Genomic DNA, 21742 nt, shown 5'->3' with positions numbered 1-21742 from the left:
AGAACCTCGGAATAAAGATTAAATAACAGGGGTGACAAAACACATCCTTGTCTAACTCTTCTCCCAATTTCTACTTTTGCGGACGTGGAACCTTGGATCCTAACTCTGGCGTTTTTGTTCCAATACAAGTTCTTTACTAGTTTGGTGTCCATACCATCTAAATCCCACTTCTTGCAAACGTTCTAATAGTAGATCGTGTCTTACTCTACCAAATGCTTTTTCGAAGTCTATGAAGCTTATGAATATATCGTTTCGCATTGTTTATAGATTCGGTTATGTACAATTTAATATTCAAAGTTATTCACAAACGATAAATATAAACACGGTATACAGTTGGTTTTAACACCAACAGATAATCGCCACCTACACAAATTCCTATAAAATTCAGGCCGCAATTATAAGAGCTCGTTCTTAAAAGAAATACCATTGATCATATTCATAACGTCACGTATATTATTCGAGTGTTACTTAGCACTCAATCTGTTTAATATTTCTGTAATAATTTAATTAAAATAAATAAATTTTTGCCAATTCTGACCGAAATACAACATTATTGAGTTAAAGCGAAACTACTTTCAGAAGTAAATGCATCTCTTTGGACTAAAAACTTCATTGTCTTCACTACCTACCTAAAGTTAAAGGAGACATTTTAGTTTACCCTCGTAGTGATAAAAGAAAAAATAAAAATGGTTTACCATGGTTGCAAGGAAGAACTCTTAATTTTTCTCCTTCCACGTAATCGTCTAAACAAATAGCACACGTTTCGAAGGGGTCGCCCTTTTGAAACTTGTGTGTCGGGATTTGTCTTAATACAGATTTCGGCAGTCTATTTCTCCTTAGTCGTCTTCTATCTTTTATACATTTCCATATCTGTAATTACGTAAAAATTATTAGTAAGAAGAATTAAGGATAGTAAACAGTAGTAAAGGTAGTAAACACTTTAAATTCTCACAATCTCTTTGAATCTTGTAAGGGTTTTTCACTTAATTTTTGAGATAGGCAAATAAAAATAAAAAATTTTTTCGTCAAAAATGGATTTATTTTTTAAGCGTTGGCGTATTTTGCACCTGAAGGCATGAATTCTTGTTCTTTCTGTCTCAAACTTTCGTTCACAAAATGAATGTTTCGGCCTAAATTGGGCTTCATCAGACAGTGATGAAAGGCAGGATGCTTGAACAAATTTCTCATTTTACAAAAGTGTACACGCTGCACAGTAACATCTGCTTTATGTAACAGAAAATAGCCTCCACGTATGTCTGTGAACTACATTTTAATCGTTAAAAGATTGTCTCTATACCTTCCAGAATTTCTGTAATTGGTTTTATAAAACCTGTTCGTTAAATATAGGCAAAAACGCGCCATATCTAACGGAAAACGTACTTGTAGAGAGAAATAACACCCATTCAAAGACACACACGCACATTTTCTGGAACATAAAGTAGATGGTACTACGTAGCATTTTCATCTGTTAACCCTCCTTCTCACGGGTGGGGTCTATCAGTACAACTATAAATGAAATTGCTTAATTTTTTTAATTTTTTTTTGTATTTTTTTCCTAGACTTGGTGTACCTTTTAATAGCACTGAATAGTACATTTTAGCATAATTTGGTGAAATTGTATGAATCTCTTCAATCGCTACCTGCAAAAGTATCCTGACAGACCCCACCCGTGGGTGGGCGTTTCTTGTTTTGTACTATGGCTTGGTTAATATTGCAGCTATAAATGCATTTATTATATACTGAGATCCAATAATACGAATGCAGAATTTCGGTTTTCTCGTCGATTGTTTCTTTAGGAAGTCTTTAGGAATTGCGTTAGTCCAGAAAAATATGAAAATACGAGCCCTAAATATGCGTATATAGAGAACATCACAGTTACTTGCTGCACAATTTTCTGAAATTGAGCAAATGACGAGGGATGACCCAGCCCCACGAAAACAGGGATGTATAAGTATTATATAAAAAGAAAAACTAGGTATTTCTGCCAATTGTAGAAAAACTGGTTATATATGGAACATATAAAAGCATTTTGTGCTGATTATGTAGAAAGAAAATTTACATAATTTAACCCCCTCTATTTTCTGTTTCTAATTTTAATTTGGGATGTATCCTTTTTACTTGTATTACTGTAAGTATATAGAATAATAATATTGACTAAGGGGGACAATATTATTCTAAGGGACTTTCGGCCCTCGGTAATAATGTAATCTTTCATTCTGCGTTTAAATTTTTCAAAAATATTTGTTAGTTTTCTCAGGATTCGAAAAAAATGATTGCATTTAAAAAGCATTGGCCTGAAATTTTTCGCCTACGCTCTTAGGTTAGTAACTTTGATCAAAAATTCTGCCTTTCATAAAACATGTCATTATACGAACAAAGAACAGACTTTCAGAGAGAAATGGCAGTGAGATATAAACTAAAATCATCATCATCATTATCATTCTGGTTTTACAACCTATCCATCGCCTTTCTCCGCCAAGCACGTATTCCCATATTTCTCATGTCTTCATCGATGTTATGAAGGAACCTTGTTCTGAGTCTTCCGCTTCTTCTCTGGCCAGTGGGTCTATCAAGGAGCGTTTTTCTAGCTGGGTCATTTTGTTCCATTCGCAATACATGTCCTATCGACCTCAGACGTCCTATTTTAATATGTTTTATACGATATCCGGTTCCTGTTATATTCTATAGAGTTCGAAGTTGTATCGTCTTCTCCAGACACCATTTTCATTTACCGCTCCATAGATTCGCCTTAGTATTTTTCTTTCGAAACATCCTAACATGTTTTCATTATTTTTTGTTAGAGTCCAAGTCTCTGAACCATATGTTAGGACTGGGCGTTTTATTGGTTTGTAGAGTTTTAATTTTGTATTTCTCGATATAATTGTGGATTTAAGGAGGAGATTGCGTCCAAAATAGCATCTGTTGGCCGTGCAAATTCTGCTGTTAGTAGTATTATTCGTTTTCTATAACGAGTGGTCGTAGGATTTGTGGTTGCGTGCTTATTTTCATATACTTCGTTTTGTTGGTCTTTATTATTAAACCCATTTTGTAGCTGATTCTTTTAATGCTACAAACGTATTTGCTTTAGCTCTTTCATTACTTTGAACATCTCTCTTCTATTCACAGAGGCTGCTTTGTAGTCTATAAATTTGTGATGAGTATCAATGCCATATTCCAGTGTTTTTTTCCAAAATTTGTTTCAGGGTTGCAATCTGAACCTCTGAAACCAGCCTGGTATTTTCCTACTAACCGTTCTGCATATGGTGCCATACAGTGACATAGTACTGTGGAATATAATTTATACGCTGCATTTAGAAGCGTTATTCCTCTGTGGTTAGAGCATTTAAAGATATCTCCTTTTTTGTATATGGTGCAAAGTATTCCAATATTCCAATCATTGGGGAGGGATTTCTGTGTGCATATTTCTTTTATCTTCTTCTTGATGTGCCTATCCGCTACGAAGGTTGGCGATCATGGCAATATTTATCTTATCTCCAGCAGCGCGGAAAACCTGCACAGATGTTGTATTGAACCAGATTCTGAGGTTCTTTAACCAAGATGTTTTTCTTCTTCCTTGACCTCGTTTTCCAAATATTTTTCCTTGCAGGATGGCTTGAAGGAGAGCATATCTAGATTCATTTTGCATAATATGTCCGAAGAATTGTAACTTTCGAGATTTGATGGTGGTCAGTACCTCTCGGTTCTTATTCATTCTTCTGAGGACCTCCTCATTTGTGACTCGGTCAGTCCACGGGATCTTAAGTATTCTCCGATATACCCACATCTCAAATGCTTCCAGTTTTCTGTACATATCTTCGTTCAAGGTCCACGATTCAACACCATAAAAAAGGACAGAGAAGACGCAGCATCGCAGCATTCTTACTTTTGTATCAAGAGAGAGGATGTGACTCTTCAAGAAGCCCCCGTCCGATTGAAGGTGGATCTAGCTTTTCCGATGCGTGCTCTAATCTCCTGGTTGTTGGTCCATTCTTAATTTATTATGATGCCGAGGTAGTTGTAGTGCGTCACTCTTTCTACAGGGGATTGGTTGACGTAGAGTTGACCTTCTGTTACCCTTTTCTTGCTAATTATCATAAGTTGTGTCTTCTTAACGTTTATATTAAGTCCATATTGTTGACTGTAATACGTGATTTTGTTCATAAAAACTTATAGGTCTTCTAAGTTGTCCGCAAATACTATGGTGTCATCTGCATATCTGATGTTGTTTAGCCGGTAACCATTAGTAGAATACCTTTTTCAATTTCGTGCAAAGCTTCGATAAATATTCTTTCAGAGTACAGATTGAAGGTTAGAGGAGACAAAATACAGCCTTGCCTCACCCCACGCATGATTTTCACATAGTCAGTGTGTTCACCTTCAATTCTGAGATTTACTGTCTGATTCCAGTAAAGATTTCTAATTATTTTCAGATCTTGGTTGTTAATTCCTGCTTCTTTTACTATTTGATCTGTACTCGATCAAATGCTCTCTCGTAATCAACCAGACGTGCGTATACGTCGCAGTTGACGTCTCTGCATATCTGGAATAAGACTTGTACTGAGAACAAAGCCTCTCCAATACCAACAGCATTTGTGAACCCGAACTGGTTGGGGGAAATTTGACTTTCTCACAGCTTGTAGATTCTCTTATGAATTATTGTCTTTAGGAACAATTTTAGGAGATGACTCATGAGGCTTATCTTCGCATTTTTTGGCTCCTAGTTTTTTTGGAAGTGCAATAAACTCAGATCCCAGCCATTCTGTTGGTATTTCTCCAGAGTTGTATATGTTGTTGAATATCTTTGCGATTATTGCTATTGATTCGTTGTCCATTAGTTTGAGTAGTTCTGCTTGTATATTATCAGGGCCTGCCGCTTTGCCATCCTGTAACTGTGTCATTGCGGAATAAACTTCCTGCTGTAATATTCTTTGTCCATCATTTACCTCTTCTAGCTCAAAGGTGTTATCTCTTTGGTCTTCAAATATTTTTCTAGATATTCTTTCCACGTTCTTATTTTACTCTGTTTGTCCAAGATGATGTTTCCGTCAAAATCAGTTATATTTCCTATCTGCCTTCGTCTTAGTCCCCCTGTGAGTTCTTTAACTTTCCTATGTACATTGTGACTATCATACATTTACTGCAGAGTCTCAATTTCTTCGCATCTTTCCCTTGCTTCTCTTTCTTTCGCTTCTCTGATTTTCGTTCTTATTAATATATTTATGGTTTTATATTTATCTGGGTCATTTTTGGCTTCTCCTCTCTCGTCTATTAGTTTCAGGATCTCATCTGTCATCCATAATTTTTTCTTCATTAATCTATCTGCGTTTAAGTGTTTATCCTTTACATTTTGCACTATTTCTGTAATATGTTTGATCGTTTCTTCTTCGTTCGATTCGTCTCTAATTGCAGTCACTTGCTCGTTTAACGTGGCTTGGACTCATCCTCGTATCGAGGTCTTTCAGCATACGTAGGTCGTATGATTGGGCTTTCATTTATAAGCTGCTGTAATGCGATTATGGTATTATGGCCACCTTCTTTATATAGTTCAGCTGGGAGATTATCTATTCCAGGTGATTTGTTTCTGGCTAGTTTTTTAACTGCATCTTTAACTTCAAGAATCGTTGGTGATTCCTTTTTGCTCTCCTCTGTTCCCCTTACCTCATCTCTTTCGTCTTCCAGGTTTTCTTCTTCCTCCTCTACATTAAGTGCCTGGTTAAAGTATTCCACCCATCTATTCAATACATCTTTCCTTGTTGTTAATAAGTCGCCATTCTGACTTCTGCATCGTCTTGTGGTTGCCTTGAATTCCTTTCTGTTGATGTTAACTTTCTTATAGAATGCTCTGAATTCTTTCTCTCTGTTGAGGTTTTCTATATATTTAAGTTCTATATAATTAAGGTGGTTTCGTTTTTTTTTCTTTTGTGTATCCTCTTTTCTTCTCTTCTCTTTGTCTGGTAATTCTCTACAGTTGTTCTAGTTCGTCGGGTAAGCATCTTTCTGTAGGCTTAATTTTTTTTCTTTTGTTACATTCTTGTATTCATCGTCAAACCAATGATTCTTACGGGCACAAATTTCTGTTCCTATTTCATCTTTCGCAGCTGCTTCAATGTCTTTCTTTATTGTGGTCCAGTAGGAGTCTATATCTGTCTGGCCTTCTTCATTTACATTTTGATTCCTTAGCCTGTTGGTGATATTTTCCGAGTACCATAAACTAAAATATTTTAAATCTATTTCTGTATTTAGGTAAAAATCAAAGCTGAACGGAGCACGATTTTTTGAGAGCTCATAAAAATTCAAGTGCTCAATTAAACTACAAATAACATACTCACTAACTCTTACCATAAAAACAACCATAACTATAAAGCATATACCAATAGCGATAGAAAACGGTACTAGTAAATGAGTCGGTAAATCAAACGGCGAATCTCCATTAATAACAATGAAGTATTCGGGGTTGTTGGCGTACTTCTCTAACAGATCTAACCCGCTTTTCTCAGCGACAAAAACAGCAGGTATGTAAATGCCGGTCACGTTGTTGGCCCCCATCGGGATCAGTTCATCGGAACCGACATTGTAGACAATGACAGCGTTGTATCCGGCCGCCTGGGCGTTGCGGACCTTCATCTCGAAGGTACAATTCTTGTACTCCAGTGAGGACCTTCTCACCAACGCTATCCATTTTCCTACGTCGTTTTCTACGTTAGGAGGCGGGAAGATGGGTACGCAGGCATCGGAGCGGTTTGCCTCTACCAACATGCCGGTCAAAGCTGCAACAAATTCATTTGAAAATATATGGAAAAGCATAGCAATTAAAACAAAAATAAATACACCAAAGAAGAACAGTACTAATCATTCATTTTTCATTAATTTATTATTACCTTCAGTATCATTGCCCCATTCTGTATCATTTGACTTCATTTTATAGAATAACTTGTACGGTCATAATGGTAATTCAGTGAATGCTCTGATATTTTCAATACTCTTTATACAGAGGCACTCAGAAATACTTTTTAAATTTTTATAATTTTGGAAATGTTCCATTAACTTGTTCTTAATAATATTGATATTGCTTTAGAACAATACAGATCTTAACTGCCGTCTTTCGGCAAATAGAAATACTATACAATTAATTTCATTTCATATCATTCATTACTGAATGAAATTTCATTCATTACATTACATTCGTTTTTGAAGGAGTGGTGACAAAGGAAAGGGGATAAAGGGGTAGAATGCCACAACATGGAGTTGATTCCAGTTTACTCAAATTAGTTTTTTCTACTCAAATCCGACCCTCACCTTCACGCTGGTGTCCCCTGTAAACCGAGCAACTCAACTGGAGATCCGGTATCCAACTCGGGTGGAAAATTGGGTCGGGAATTGACGAGAGCTAGGCCCCTGAAATAACCGTCGGAAAAGGGGGTTTGGCGTTGGGTTAACTACCCAACCCTGTAAAAAACCTTTTGTTATGAGAGCTACAAAGAAAGAAACCGGATTGTCTCACCTGCGACGAACTCGCAAACGTAATAAGGATAATGATTTAAAAATTTGCACGTAAAACGTAAGAAGCCTTTATCAGCCTGGAGCCACAGCTCTGCTCATATAAGAAATAAATAAAGCTAAAGAATATATCATTGCTTTAGTGGAAATGAGGTGGACTAGCTCAGGCGTCCTAGAAAAAAAAAATAAGTGCAATATTTACTACAGTGAACATCCTACCCATAGGATGGATAGTAGGAAAATACCAGGCTGGTTTCAGAGGTGGTAAATCGACAATTCATCAGATTGCAACCCTGAAACAAATTTTAGAAAAAACACTGAAATACGGTATTATTACTCACGACATATTTCTAAACTACAAAGCAATCTACGACTCTGTGAATAGAAGAGAAATGTTCAAAGCAATGAAAGAGCTAGGAATACCAAATTAGTTAGTAAATTTAACAAAACTAACTGAAAAAGTTGAATGTAGAGTACGAATTCAGGGGCAACTGTCTGAACCTTTTAAAACAAATAACGGGCTGCGCCTGGGAGACCCTCTCTCCTGTATACTGTTCAATCTGGCTCTGGAAAAAGTAATAAGTATGTCACAAATCACAACCACTGGTTCAATATATAATAAATCAGTGCAAATCCTGGCGTATACTGATGATATCAATATTGTTTCGAGAACGGAAAATGCTGTAAGAGAGGCGTATGTAGCATTAAAAAAACCAGCTACAAAAATGGGTTTAATAATAAACACCAACAAAATGAAGTATATGAAAATAAGCACGCAACCACAAATCCTACGACCACTCGTTATAGAAAACGACGTCATCGAAGCAGTGAACGAATTTGTATACCAGGGAGCGCTCCTTAACACTGAAAATAATACTACCAAAGATAAACCGCAGAATTTGCACGGCCAACAGATGCTATTTTGGGCTCAATCTCCTCCTTAAATCCACAATTATATCGAGAAATACAAAAATAAAAATCTACAAGACAATAATACGCCCAGTCCTAACATATGGTTCAGAGACCTGGACTCTAACAAAAAATAATGAAAACATGTTAGGATGTTTCGAAAGAGACGTACTAAGACAGCAATTATCATTGTAATCGTGTAGGATTCATTCAAGAGAGGTTAGCAAATGTGTTAGCTCTGTACGCCAGCTATCTGGACAAGTTATAATGATTCAGTTGAACGCGAACCCCAGAAACACAAATTTAATACAGTCCATGCACCGACAGCGAAAACTAAACTAGAAGAACTTAAAAGGTTCTACGCAGATGATTGGATACCTGGGCCACATCCTGAGAGGGGAAAAATACGCAATCCCTCAACTAATTATCCAAGGAAAGATTGAGGGCAAGAGAGGAGTAGGTCGCAAACAAATGTCGTGGCTGCGAAATATAAAGAACTGGACAGGCGTAACTAACACTGGCGAACTTTTGCATGCCGCAAAAGACAGACGTCTGACCTTAAGATAATTCGCCAACGCACTATAGGTGCACGGCACCATAAGAAGAAGACGCAGATGTAAAAACTGTAACCGACCAACTCAAGACTAGAGATCTCACCATTCTGATGGGTGACATTAATGCTAAGATAGGAAAAGGCAGACAAAGTAACTTAATTGGAGATTTTGGACTTGACGATAGAAATAAAAGACTTTCGCAGATTTTTGCAAATTGCATAATCTATGTATCATGAATACCTTTTTCAAAGTACCTAAACGGAGATTATATTGGAAATGTCCAGCATGTCGAGTTGCTAGAGCAGGGAGACCACATACAATTGCCGAAAATCTTATTTTGCACTTGATATGGTTGAAATTATGGTAAGTAAGCAAGAGGCAAACAAATTTTAACAAAAAATACCACTTTCTGACAATACTATTTCACGCAGGATAAACGATATGGCCAAGGATATTCAAGAACAAGTAGTCGAAAAATTAAAGAACAGCCAACATTTTCCCAGTGTTTTTATCCCATTTTACAGTACCACTTTTACTTATTTTTCTATTTTTTTCACCACGATATTAAATAACGTGAACTTGTTTAATGTTCACGTAATATTCATGAATTTTAGAAATATCAGAGAGATCTGGGTATAATGTGAATGCTGTTTTTCTCGATCAACGTAATACATTCAAAAATTCAAAACAGAGCGTGTATTTGATTTTCTTTTTCCAATACGATGCCTCGTGTATTAAATTCATTGTTATGAACTCGAAACCTTCAGCGGATTGCAAATGTTGTGACAAAAAATCGTATTTTAACATATTTCGAAGGTAAAAATTAATCTAGTGTGTTATATTACTATATGTGAATAATTTGAAGAAAAAGTGTTAAGAAAAGTTTGGCAATTTTGCCATCTTACCTATATCCTTAAGACTCGGCCCAAATAGGGCTGGCTTATCAGCAAATTCCTCGTGATAAAATTGAGATTCCTAAAAATAGATAATTTTTATTATTTACCCAAACAAAGCTTCATAATATTGTCTGTTATCTTTAATTAATATGTACTATGAGATAAATTGTTTATAATTAAACGAAAGAGGTTAAAATAAATGCGAAAACAAGGTTGTACGTTTTATCTTGAAACATTATAAATCATTGCGATCTTACAAAGTTTTTTAAACTGTGTGAAAAATAGCACATGCATATTTTTAATTTTGATACGATGATTCAGTAAATTGTAATATCCTGGAAAATTATGTAAAATCAAGACGCGTAAATTTTTAGTACGACAAACATGTTTTTAAGACAACCCAATTGCATTTAAAAGTAAGGTGCTTTTGCTTCAGTACATTTGTTGATTCTTTCAAAGTAATTATTTAATATAGTCAAATTCAAAAATTAAGTAGTGAAAATTCTAAAAAATAGTTTTTAGTGTAGACCAGTGGTTCCCAAAGTATGAGTTCCCCCTGATTTTGTTTTCAAATATCTTCTGACATGCCAATTATTCTTCTTTGGATAGTATTACAGAGTAGACCCACGATTATCTGAAGTAATTTGGACCGTGACTACCTCGGATACGGAAAAAACTCGGTTAACACCGAGATTGATTGTACTGATAAAAAAACACGTAAATAACGATAACTGTGGTTATTTTAATGACTAAAAACTAATACAGTACTATATATAAAAGATAAAAACATTTACCTTATCAATATTACTGTTTTAAAAATCTTTGATTGATTTTTGCGTAAGCTTCATTCCTCTTTTTGAAGCGGTGATGTTGCACCAACGTTGAAATTGAAGGACGTCGACTGGCGTCGATTCCTCTTGCTGCTCGATATATGCGAGAACTGCTTTAAGGGCCTTCCACCCATCGGAATAAGAAATCTTTTGAGTTATCTCATCTGTATCTTATTCTTCTTCATGATTGATGTTTAGAACTAGATCGGCAATTGCGTCATCTGTCAGTTCCATTTCTTCACCTCCATTCATCCAATCGATGACCTCTTGGTTTCCGATTGGTTGTTCAACTGGTAATTGATTGGCTATAGTATCAACTTCACAGTTATCAGTTTTTTTTAAGGTCCAGTGTTTTGTTTCTATCTGAAATAAGTTTTTCCATGATTTTTGAATAGTTTACACTTTTGCGTAGTCCCATGCAGATGCAATTTAATAGCAAACATATTTATCCGTGATTTTTTCAATACGTCAATTATTCGAATCAGCCCTTCATCCGGCCTGTTTAGCAGTACCTGAAGAAGCCTCCGCCGATAATTCCTCTTCAGGGCTTCGATAACGCCTTGGTTTAGGGGTTGAATGAGAGACGTTCACTCGCGTCTGGGTGGGATCGTGCGTTGTCCAACAACAACAAAGCTTTTGGATTCAGGTTTTTTTTAAGTAGGCCTCAATGATTAGTACAAAGTCGTTAAAAAACCAGTTCTTAAAAATGTTACCGTCCATCCATGCATTGCGTTGATTTTTATAGGTTGTAGGTAAGAAATTTACTTGGATATTTTTGAATCCTCTTGGATGTTTGGATTTTCCTATTAAAAGAGGTCTTAATTTTAATGAACCAGAAGCATTGTTAGAGATCATGATTGTGACTCTCTCTTTGATTTTTTGTAACCTGGAGCAGTTCCTTCATTTTTAGCAGCTACTGTTTTCAAAGGAAGCATTTTAAAATTAAGGCCTGTCTCATCACAGTTAAATATTTGGTCTGAAGTCAATCCATCTTTAAGGATAATGTCTTGCCAATTGTCGGATGTAATGTGGATATGGTAATTGTCGGATGCCATATTTCTTCTTCCATAAAGCAATCCATCCCTCACTAGAATAAAAGTTGTCTTCTCCATCCATAAACTTCTTGTGGAATTCAATAGCTTTTGCTTGGGGTATTGGACCACTTATCGGGCTGCCCAATCCTCTCATTTGTGAAAACCACAAGATCAACGCCTCAGAAGTTTGTTCATGGTTTGTTCACCTAAATCTGAACCAACCTTCTTTATTGATTCACCCTTGTCCATTATTTTCAATCAATCAATTTCTGCACCATGTTTATGTTATGCCGATGATTTAAAGATTTATTCATTGATAAGCGATCTTAACGATTGTCAGTTTTTGCAGAGTGAACTGAATCGTGTACATGAATGGTGTAATGCAAATCATTTGAGTCTTAATGCCAATAAGTGCAAAGTAGTTAGTTATTCTAGGAAACAGTCTAATATATACCATCCTTATATTATCGACGGCAATGAACTTGAACATTTGAATAAAATTAAAGACCTTGGAGTTACATTTGATTACAAACTCACCTTTGTTGAGCAAGTTAATTTAAAGGTTAAAGAAGCACTTAAATCTTATGGATTCATAATTAGAAATAGTCGAAATCTCACTAATACTAAGGCAATTAAATTACTTTATTACACTTTTGTACGCTGTAAACTGGAATATGCCTCTGTCATTTGGTCACCTTTTTATGATGTACATATCCAAATTATAGAGCAGGTGCAGCGTAAATTTTTAAAATTTTTGTCTTTCAAAATTAACGGCATATATCCCAAGAGGGGCATCAGCAATAGTGAGTTGTGTAGCGGTTTGGACGTAGTATCATTAGAATCTAGACGAATTAATGCCTCCCTAATATTCCTGTACAAGCTACTACATAATCTCATTGACTGCCCTGATATTCTTCGACAATAAATTTTAACGTTCCATCTTATCCAGTGAGAAATTCGATTACATTCAGAAATACACAAGCTAGAACTAATCTTATGTTAAATTCTCCTCTATTTCTCATGTGCAACTATTATAATTCCTTAAGTGCTTACTGCGATATATTTCACTGCAGTGTAAAGCAGCTTACTAGGATGGCTGAGATCTACCTAGGTGATTGAGTAGTTTCTTTATGTTAAGGTAAAATACTCGAAAAATGTGTTATTTAGTTAGTACTTATGAATTATTAATATTTCATTTAACTTTAGTATTGTATTTTGTCCTATAAATGGATTCTGTTGGACAATAAGCGCTATTATTATTATTATTATTTTAATTGCATTCACTTTTATTTCCAAAGATCGGAACCGTCCTCCATGTTCATCACTTACAGTACCTACATTTTCTGGAAAGAAATTGAGAAGAGCATCAAGGAAATGAATTTTTACAGACATGTTACATCCCATTTCTCTGTAAACACTAAGTAATTCAGTGATAAACTTTGTAATTGTCTTAAACATTACCAAGAAAATTCGACCGAACTGTCTAAAAAGCTCTCCATGCTTTTGGGGTTTTATGGAACATTTTGGTTCTTGAAATAGTGGATCATTGTCAATGTAACACAAGTTTTAATATTTGAGGAGCCCATGAATTATATTGATCTCCTACTCTGAAATAAACTTCGTAAGCTCTACATACAAGTGGGGTGAGAGTACGTTTTTTCGATTTGAATGTTAGTTCCCCATACACATAACAAAAACTGTTACAAACTGTTTAGGCATTGTACTCTGTTGGTAATTCGCAATCAATCACAGTATACTTGTAAATATAAACAAAACAAAAAATGTAGAACACAAACACGTAACTACGTTTCACGCCACGAAAATAGGAAATGAAACGAACTGTCTAAATCTAGCATATAATAGAAATAGGCAAGATGTCTTAACAAGATTGATATCAAGGAAATATTTTGGCCTACATAAACAATTTTTTAACTCAAAGAACATTTCAAGTCCGAGCGAATGGTGCCATATCCTATCTTAGAGAACAACAAAACGGAATCCCACAAGGATCGATTATCAGTCCTATTCTATTTTTATTAGCAATAAACGATATAATAAAAATCATTGCGAAGCCTGTTCAGGCAAGACTATATGCTGATGAACTAATTACACACATGTCCAAAAGTTTGGAATACGTACAAATAATATATCTACGCATATGATGGTTTTAAAATTGTTGTTGATATTCATTCTAGACCGTTTTTAAATGAAAATGATAAAATATTTGAATGGTTTTTGTATGATTTTGCTCATATTCAGCTAATTAGCGTATTTACACATTATTTCAGTCTTTGTTTAAATTTGAATTGAGCCGTTTAAAAATGTCTAGAAACGTGATATCTCATTTTGACAGATCTAGAGTAATTGCTTTGTTACAACAGGGCTTTAGTCAAAGTTATATCGCGAATATTGTTGATGTTACTCAGAGTGCTGTATCAAAAATTAAAAAAAAATCCAAGATACAAATGACGTCAAGGATCGTCCCAGAAGTGGCAGAAGTCGATGTACAACAGCAGCACAAGACCGGCAAATAACATTAATAGCTCGTAGAAATCGTCTGGAATCTACAAGTGGTATATCCAGAGAAATTTCTAGGCTTCAAGGACTGAATATTTCACGGCAAACAATAATACGCAGACTAAATGCAGTAAATTTTTATTGTAGAAGACCGCTACGTGTTCCTAAGCTAACCTACCAACACAAAATAGTAAGCTTGCAATGGGCTAGAGAAATGGTGCATCATGGTCCTAGCTGGAATAACGTGATGTTCTCTGATGAGTCAAAAATTGGGTTAGTATCTAATTCGCGAAGAACACTGGTTTGGAGGGCCTCAGAACGACAAGCCCGACTAGAAACAGCCTAACCGCGTGTCCCATTTGAAGGTGGCAGTATTATGGTTTGGGGTGGTATTATGAGTGGTACACGGACGCCACTGCTGGTTCTGGAGATAAGAGTCACTGGTGCTGTCTACATCGAGGAAGTTTTAAATCCTGTCGTACGTCTATTCCGAGGGGCAGTAGTTGATGAACTTTTGTTTATGCATGACAACGCACCTCCTCATCGAACGACAGCATTACAAAATTTTCTGAAAGAAGAAGGAATATCTAAATTACAGTGGCCTTCGAATTCCCTTAACATGAACGTTATTGAACATGCTTGGGACATTCTCAAAACACGCATCAAGAAGCGAAACAATCCCCCTATTACACTTCGAGAACTAAAAGATGCTGCTCGTGAAGAATGGGAGAGAATTTCGCAAACCAAGCTCTACCAGTTAATAGGCAGCATGCCAAATTGCCTACAGGCATGCATACAGGCCAATGGAGGAAATACTATTTATTAGTTTTATTAAAAATTATTTTTTTCTATATTAATTTATTTTTAAATGTAAGTTGTACATTGTATCTTTTTCACTCCAATAGAATAAATAATTTTTTTGCATATCGTTTATCTGGTTTTGAGATTTATTTAGTATTATTGAGAATTAAAACAAAATAATGTTTAACTATTCAGAAGATTTTACATGTAAAAATCAATAAAAACATGAAATATTCCAATATTCCAAACTTTTGGACATATGTGTATTTACATCAAAGGCAAGAACGTTAATCGTATGGCGTCAATATTACAAGAACACTTAAATAAACTCCACAAGGAAACTAAGTTCCTGTATACCATGTATCACAAAAAATTTGTTAAAATCCTTTATAAAAGGTATATAAATTAAAAAAACCCAATCGGGCTATGTCATGAAGACAAAACGTTTTCGGAATCCATATTCCATCATCAGTGTCCTAAAAAGTATATAACCACTTTAATTAAAAAGAACATGAAGTTGAAGTTATAAGTTAAATACCACATGAACACTACATTACAAAAGTATTTTATTGTATTCACTTAATATCACTTTCAAAAATATTATTTCCTATTTCACCCATCAACAATAAAGTTTCAAGAATCCAACTTCCCACATATGTCTATTTTACATTTTCCAGGTACCAAATGTTGCAAAACATAAAGGGCCTTTTATTAGAATCCTTATTTCACACCAATTTATTAGACCTATGTACAGTTGGTTGCCTATTAGTACCCACACAATTCTTCACCACAACTCATTCCACATACATTAATCAATAAAACACTTTTCTCCATGTTCTTAACATAAATTCAAGACAAATTCACAATTTAAAACTACAACATTGATGGTTGCTACTGTTATATTATTTTAATTTTAACTTATTCAATTTTTAAATATTGCTGGCTTCTGTCATATTTAGACACAGACATTAAGTTACACTGACAGCTTTGTTCGGACTTCCGTCCTAACATGTCAATTTTGTCATTTCAATCAGTTGCTATCATCAAGTCCTCGTAGACACTTTGTCTCAGGACCAGCAACTTCATGTGGAGTCGTACGTTACCATGTTATCAAATCCACTGGTAACTTTAACATCTTAATACATAAGATCGAATAATGTAAACTAAATTGTAACCGATAGCTTTTAATTTTTACCCAGATATTTAGTGGCTCAAAACATGTACACCTAGTAAGTGTTAACCACATTTTGTATTAACCTTGGTCAAAATTTAAAATTGCCTCTAAAATGCCAAAAAGCTATAAACGACAACAGTATCCTCATATCACTCCAATCTGTAAGTATGGATCTAAAAAGCTACTTCATAAAGTACCTGTTCGAGAACTGAAACAATAAATTGAAATCCACACGATCAAATCTTGTGATATTGAACCATGGCAACCACCCGAGGTATCCAGACGAAAGCAAATAATTATTTTCCGTTTACGACTTGGACATACCCAGTTTTCTCATGAACATTTGTTCAAGAAAGAAGAACGCCCAATTTGTGATGAGTGCAGTTCACCCCTTACGGTAAAACATGTGCTAGTGGAAAAGTGAGAAAAGTTCAATCGTCACAGAATTAAATACCATTTACCAAACAATCTTAGAGACATTTTAAATTCAAAAAATACTATAGATAACCTACTGTTACGATAAATATTATGGCGCACAAAACTGTAAATATATTATTTATAATTAACCATAAATATACCCATTTACAAAGATTAACCTCTTTTTTGTGATACGTGGTATACAGCCAGCTGCAGGAATTATTTTCCTTGTGGATTTTATTTATAATTCTTTTCTATTCTAGTATTTTCTCTGAGCCGCTATAAAAAACCAGTCTGGATTCCCGTTCATTCGAGGCAATTCAGGTCAACACCGCTGCGACCGGTCTTCCCCCATGTTCGAGCCAATTCATGTCTGCTTCGAGGGAATTCCAGAACTTACGGCATTTTATATTTAAAGAAGGAACTTTGCTGAGAACAGTTAGTCGAAAATAAATTGTTGTATCGAATAAGTTGTAAAATAAATTAATATAAATTACCGTAGAATGGGGTGACTTTGATTCTATAAGGTGACTTTGATAAAACATGAATATTTTGTTTCAAGAGAGTATACAACCCAAATGTTTCGTCCGTTATGGTGGTTGTCTGAACTTGATTTCAGTGCACATGTTGATTCACTATAGCAGAAGGTGTTTGTGGCCAATATCAAAAGTATACGGTTGTAAATTCACCATTGAAGTTTTTGTTTGAAGTTGAAGATTTTATATTGCGTTACTAAATTTAAACATACAGCTCTTACAATAGAATTGCAGGTAATTTTGTGTATGTTGCCTTAATGTAGGTCTAGTTGTCACTATTTTAAAATATTTAACCTAACTTATTTCCGTAACTACTCCATGAAATTGAATGATTTCTTATCCGGGGTCACTTTGATACATTTTTCGGGGTGACTTTGATACTTTATTTCTTTTTATAGTTTGCTTAATGAAACTTCAAACCGTTAATTATTTTCAGGATTTCGTCATTATCTGCATGAAAAGAAAAAATGCCGCGAGTTTATAAACGAAAGTTGGGATCAAGAAGCTACAAGAACTTCTCTGACGAAACTCTTGAACATGCTCTGCTTCAAATAGTAAACGGAAACTTGTCTGTTAAAGCCGCTTCAGAAAGATTTAAAATTCCGTATGGTACTTTATATAATAAATACAAAGGGAAGCATGTGAAGAAGCCAGGGGGCCAAACTGCGTTGACGGAGCTGGAGGAAAAATCAATCGTGTCCTGCATTGTCAAATGTGCAGATTGGGGATTTCCATTATCGACCCTAGATGTACAACTTTTCACTAAGAGTTATTTAGAAAGAACTGGAAGAATTATCTCTAAATTTAAAAACGGGGTAAGTCCTGGTAACGACTGGGTAAAACTTTTTTTAGAGAGACATAGTCAGCAAATCTCTGAACGACTTGCGTCTAACATTACTAGAGCTCGGGCAGGTGTCACAAAAGAAACGATAGAATCATATTTCAATAATTTAAGAACAACTCTCTCAAATTGCCCTCCATCACACGTTTTCAATTACGATGAAACCAACGTTAGTGATGATCCGGGGAAAAGAAGATTGCTTTATAGAAGAGGGACCAAATATCCAGAACAAATCACTAATCATAGTAAAGCCGCCACATCAATAATGATGTGCGGTGCTGCTGATGGTACACTACTCCCTCCTTATATAATATATCGCAGCGAACATATGTGGGATGCATGGACATTAGGAGGTCCACAGGGCTCTCCTTGTTGTAGTAGTGGATGTTGCGCAAGAGGAGCTAGATATAACCGAACAAAAAATGGGTGGATGGAGGTAACTTGTTTTACAGACTGGTTTGAGACCATATTATTACCCCACGCAAGACGGCTGGAAGGTAAAAAAGTTATGATCGGCGACAACTTGGCGTCTCACTTTTCAGATCATGTTTTAGAATTGTGTGAATTGTACAATATTGAATTTGCGTGCCTTCCCAGTAATTCAACACACATATGCCAGCCTTTGGATGTGTCTTTTTTTAAACCCATGAAAGTCTCTTGGCGAAAAGTTTTGACGGAATTTAAATTGCGACACCCAAAAATTACTGGTGTACCTAAAGATCAATTTCCGTCGTTATTAAAAAAATGCTTGGAATTAATGGATCAGACAATTGCAAAAACTGAGTACAAATGTGGAGATTGTGAAAAAAGTGCAATTAAGAGAGTTTTGAAGAATGGGTTCGAGGCTTGTGGCATGGTCCCTTTCGATCCAAATAAAGTCTTGAGTAAGATTACACCAATCAACCATGATGTTGATTATGTAGAACCTCTGATTAACGACAGCCTCACAGACTATCTGATGAATAAGAAGTCCGAGATAGAAGTTACTAAACGGCAAAGTAAAAAGAAACTTCATATCCAACCTGGTAAAAGTGTAAGTCGACATATAACGGCAGATGACAGCTCCTCCGATAGCGAGTTAAACAGCTATAATAGTGAAATCGAAAATGAAATTGAAAATGAAGATTCTGTGGAGGACCAATCATATGAAGATGAGATGAATACAAAACCCTCCCTTACTGAATTGAATGTTGGAACTTACGTGCTTGTAAAAATTATGTCAGGTAAACAAAAATGTAAAAATTACGTATATGCCGGAAGGATACAAGAGAAATTACCTTTTGACGAATACGAACTCATTGGACTTAAATCACTGGATGAGACCCATAAACATTTTAAAGTTGTGGAGACCGACGTTTTTAACGCTCCTTTCGATGATATCTTAGCAATTCTGAAGACCCCATCGGTTGAAACAAATGAAACAGCAACTACATGTACATTTCCTGGCAGAGTTGATGTTAAAGAAAAATAACTTTGATTTTGTTTCCGTTCAAAATACATTCTTTTGGCTTTTTTTACTATTTTATACTGTTTTACTAATTTGCTAAAATGTTTTTTACCTGAATAAAGTATTAGCTACCTGTAAAATTATTTATTATATACTAATTATTGTGCCTATAGCAGCTGTCAAAGTCACCCCAAAAATTAAAATTGAAATATCTAAAAATTGGCTTGATCGATTTAAAAATGGGTTGACATTGACACCATTACAGCTTTTATGCATCGTCCAAGCTATTTTAAAATAGGGTATCAAAGTGACCCCACATCAATGGGTGATTTTGATATACCATTACTTATTTTTTTTTTGAGAAAATCCTCAATTTAAAGATATATATACTAAAAGTATAAATTACATAAACATAAGATGCATCCCAATGGACATTTTTCCACATTTTTGGGATCACCCATTCAAAAGTTACGTAAGAAAATATAAAAAAAATTAACAAAGTCACCCCGTTCTACGGTATTGTGTTTTTAGTGAATTAGAATAAGTGTAAGACTTAATAAAAAATATAACACTACTTTTGTTTTTAAAAGACTTTAATTTACTAAGCAGTGTTAATTGTTACTGTTCCACTAATAACCTTATTAGGTTGAAGCGGGTTTTTTGTAAATAAAAAAAGCAATATACACAGTGGCGGTACGGGTCAATATTGAAGTCTCACGAAGTATTTTCAAGATATAATTTCTGGTTACTCAAGATTGGTGGGTTATAAATACATTTTGTTTTTATTTTGATTTTAGAATGCCGAAATACGAGAAGGCTATGAGTTTGGCGAACATCCATGTGTTACCTCAGTAATATATGAACAAATATTCAGACAATATTTTCCTGGTAATCACCAAATTCGCGCATGATCGCGCACTAGCAAGGAAAACATGTCTTCGAACCGAACACGTCATTTCTTATCCACATTTATTAACAAAAAGAAAGTATTCAATAAACAAATATTATAAAACTGATCTTACTATCACTGAAATATCCATAAAGTAATAGTTGTATAGGATGCAGATAAAAGGTCAACGTTTGTTTTTTGTAAATAATTAATATCAACAAACTGGTATTCACTTACAGTCAGGTTCCGATAATTTTGAGAGAATTTAATAAATGTATTTAGAGGTTCATTCCCCGTATATATTCGCTTATAAAAAAGAAATAAAGATCTATCATCTCTCCTTCATATCAGTAATAATATCCCTTTTATCATTTTTAAGGATATTCGTTCTTGTGATTTTTTTAGAACCTGTCAGTTCTTTGATTTTTGAGTAAATTAAAGATAATATACTCTTTATCCAAATCGTCTATTTCATTGCCTCTTTCGCCTCTCGAATTTTCTTTCTGATGTTTTTCTGAATTTCTTTGTATTTACTCAGGTCTTTTGCTTTATTTTTTTTTCGTTCTTCCATAAGTTCAAAAATTTCTACCGTCATCCAAGTTTCTCCTTTTTCTCCAAGTAGTTTGTAGGTTTCTTTTCCAACTGGCACAAGGACATGTTGAAATTTTCCCCATTTATGATCAAAAGTTATTGTAAATTCCGTTTGCGCATATATGTTGTGATATTTGAGCCGCCTTGTATCCATGATTTTCTTGTAGCTAAGGCTGTTTACAGTCTTTAGTTTCACTCTCATCGACAAAACAACCGGTTGTGATCGGAGGATATGTTCGCTCCACGATAAGTTTTGGTTGATATTGTTACGTTTTTCTGTGGATTCAGAGATTATGTGAAGCAAACTAACTTCATTTTAATTCCAAAAAAGCTCATTAAATTACGAATATCACAAAATCTAATTACATTAATAATTATCGCTTACAAATCACACTGATAGCGCTTACAAAACAGTTCGCCAATACTAATAAATAAAGGCCGTAGCAGCCAGCGTATATAAGCAGAACGTGCTTCTCGAAGTGCTAGAAAGGGAATGGCGGCCGAATCTACGCGATACTAAGTTCCAGAAGGTTACCGAAGACCATAACATCGATAGAAACGGTGCGTGGCATTCGGCAGATCGGCGCTGAAAAGATCATTTTGGACTCACTAAAGCACAGGATCGCAATCAGAACTGACACAACAATATTATAGAATTTATCTTCTGTTGACGATCTATTTGATTTCTGACTATTTTGTTGTTATTGTCAGCTAGTGACTTCCATGTATATAATCTACGTTTAGGGAGCATGAACAAGGTATTTGAAATTACGAGTTCCTCATTGATACAGAAATCAACCAGCCTACCG

The 21742-nt window shown here is 35.1% G+C and overlaps 1 protein-coding gene across 2 annotated transcripts in view; it reads right to left on the bottom strand.

Moving 5' to 3' along the window:
- LOC140447310 (E3 ubiquitin-protein ligase RNF167-like) overlaps positions 1-21742 on the bottom strand; it is a 48163-nt gene that overhangs the window by 8501 nt on the left and 17920 nt on the right. For both annotated transcript variants that reach the window (XM_072539903.1, XM_072539904.1), the window contains exons 3-5: positions 9866-9935; positions 6340-6767; positions 696-870 (exon numbers count right to left, since the gene is read on the bottom strand). In XM_072539903.1, the coding sequence (XP_072396004.1) occupies positions 696-870; positions 6340-6767; positions 9866-9935 (673 nt within the window). The remainder of the gene's footprint in view (positions 1-695; positions 871-6339; positions 6768-9865; positions 9936-21742) is intronic.

This window comes from Diabrotica undecimpunctata, chromosome 8, assembly GCF_040954645.1.
Source record: "Diabrotica undecimpunctata isolate CICGRU chromosome 8, icDiaUnde3, whole genome shotgun sequence".
NCBI classification, from domain to species: Eukaryota; Metazoa; Arthropoda; class Insecta; order Coleoptera; family Chrysomelidae; genus Diabrotica; species Diabrotica undecimpunctata.
Note: the sequence above shows the minus strand (reverse complement) of the source record. Positions and strands in the feature narration are given on the sequence as shown.